Source organism: Chaetura pelagica, unplaced genomic scaffold (assembly GCF_000747805.2).
Source record: "Chaetura pelagica isolate M959 unplaced genomic scaffold, ChaPel_1.0 scaffold1223, whole genome shotgun sequence".
Taxonomy (NCBI): domain Eukaryota; kingdom Metazoa; phylum Chordata; class Aves; order Apodiformes; family Apodidae; genus Chaetura; species Chaetura pelagica.
The window spans coordinates 1,157-1,923 of NW_009952601.1; the positions used below are offsets into that span (position 1 = coordinate 1,157).

Genomic DNA, 767 nt, shown 5'->3' on the forward strand with positions numbered 1-767 from the left:
GGGTGGGGGGTGGTGGGTCCCCATGTTCACAACGCGAGGAGCGAGGGGGAGTTCAAGGAGTCCGAGGACTGGTCGCTGCTGCTGCTCCTCTGGTGCGAAGTTCCACAGGTGGGTCCTCCCTCTGGGTGGGTGAACACAAACGGAGACGGACATTGGGGGTGGGGGGACCCCCCGGGGAACCCCCCGGGGACGTGGCAACAAGCAGGGAAAGGTCCCACTTGAGCGGTGGTTTGGAAAAGCCCCGGGAAGGTGAAGGTCCCAGGTGGTTCCTCCTCCTCCTCCTCCTCCTCCTGTGCCTTCAAAGGTCTCACCTCGGGGATGGTGGCCGAGGGGACACCGAGGGGGTCCTCGAAGGGGGCTTTGCAGGCTGGGGCGTGGGCCACCAGGACGAACTCCAAGCGCTCCTTCTCCTTCTGGAGCTCCGAGATCTCCGCCTCCAGCTCCGCCTTCTCCTCCTCCAGCTGGTCCGTCTCCTGGGGGGGGGACACGGGGACATGGGACTTGAGTTGGGAGCTCCTGGGGACACCATCGTCCTCCTCCAACATCCCTGGGTCTCCATCTGTTCCCAGCTCCTGGGGACACCATCAACCTCCTCCAACACCCCTGGGTCTTCCACTTATGTCCCCAACTCCTGGGGACACCATAATTCATCTCCATCATCCCTGGATCTTCATCTGTCCCCTCCCCATGTCCCCAACTCCTGGGGACACCATCGTCCTCCTCCATCATCCCTGGGTCTCCATCTGTCCCCAACTCCTGGGGACACC

The 767-nt window shown here is 63.4% G+C and overlaps 1 protein-coding gene across 1 annotated transcript; it reads right to left on the bottom strand.

The window, feature by feature from the left end:
• Positions 1–26: 26 nt before the first annotated feature.
• Positions 27–545, bottom strand: LOC104385297 (proto-oncogene c-Fos-like). The gene has a single exon (XM_009993734.1). It carries the CDS (start codon positions 543–545, stop codon positions 27–29), a length of 519 nt encoding a protein of 172 aa, XP_009992036.1.
• Positions 546–767: the final 222 nt, after the last annotated feature.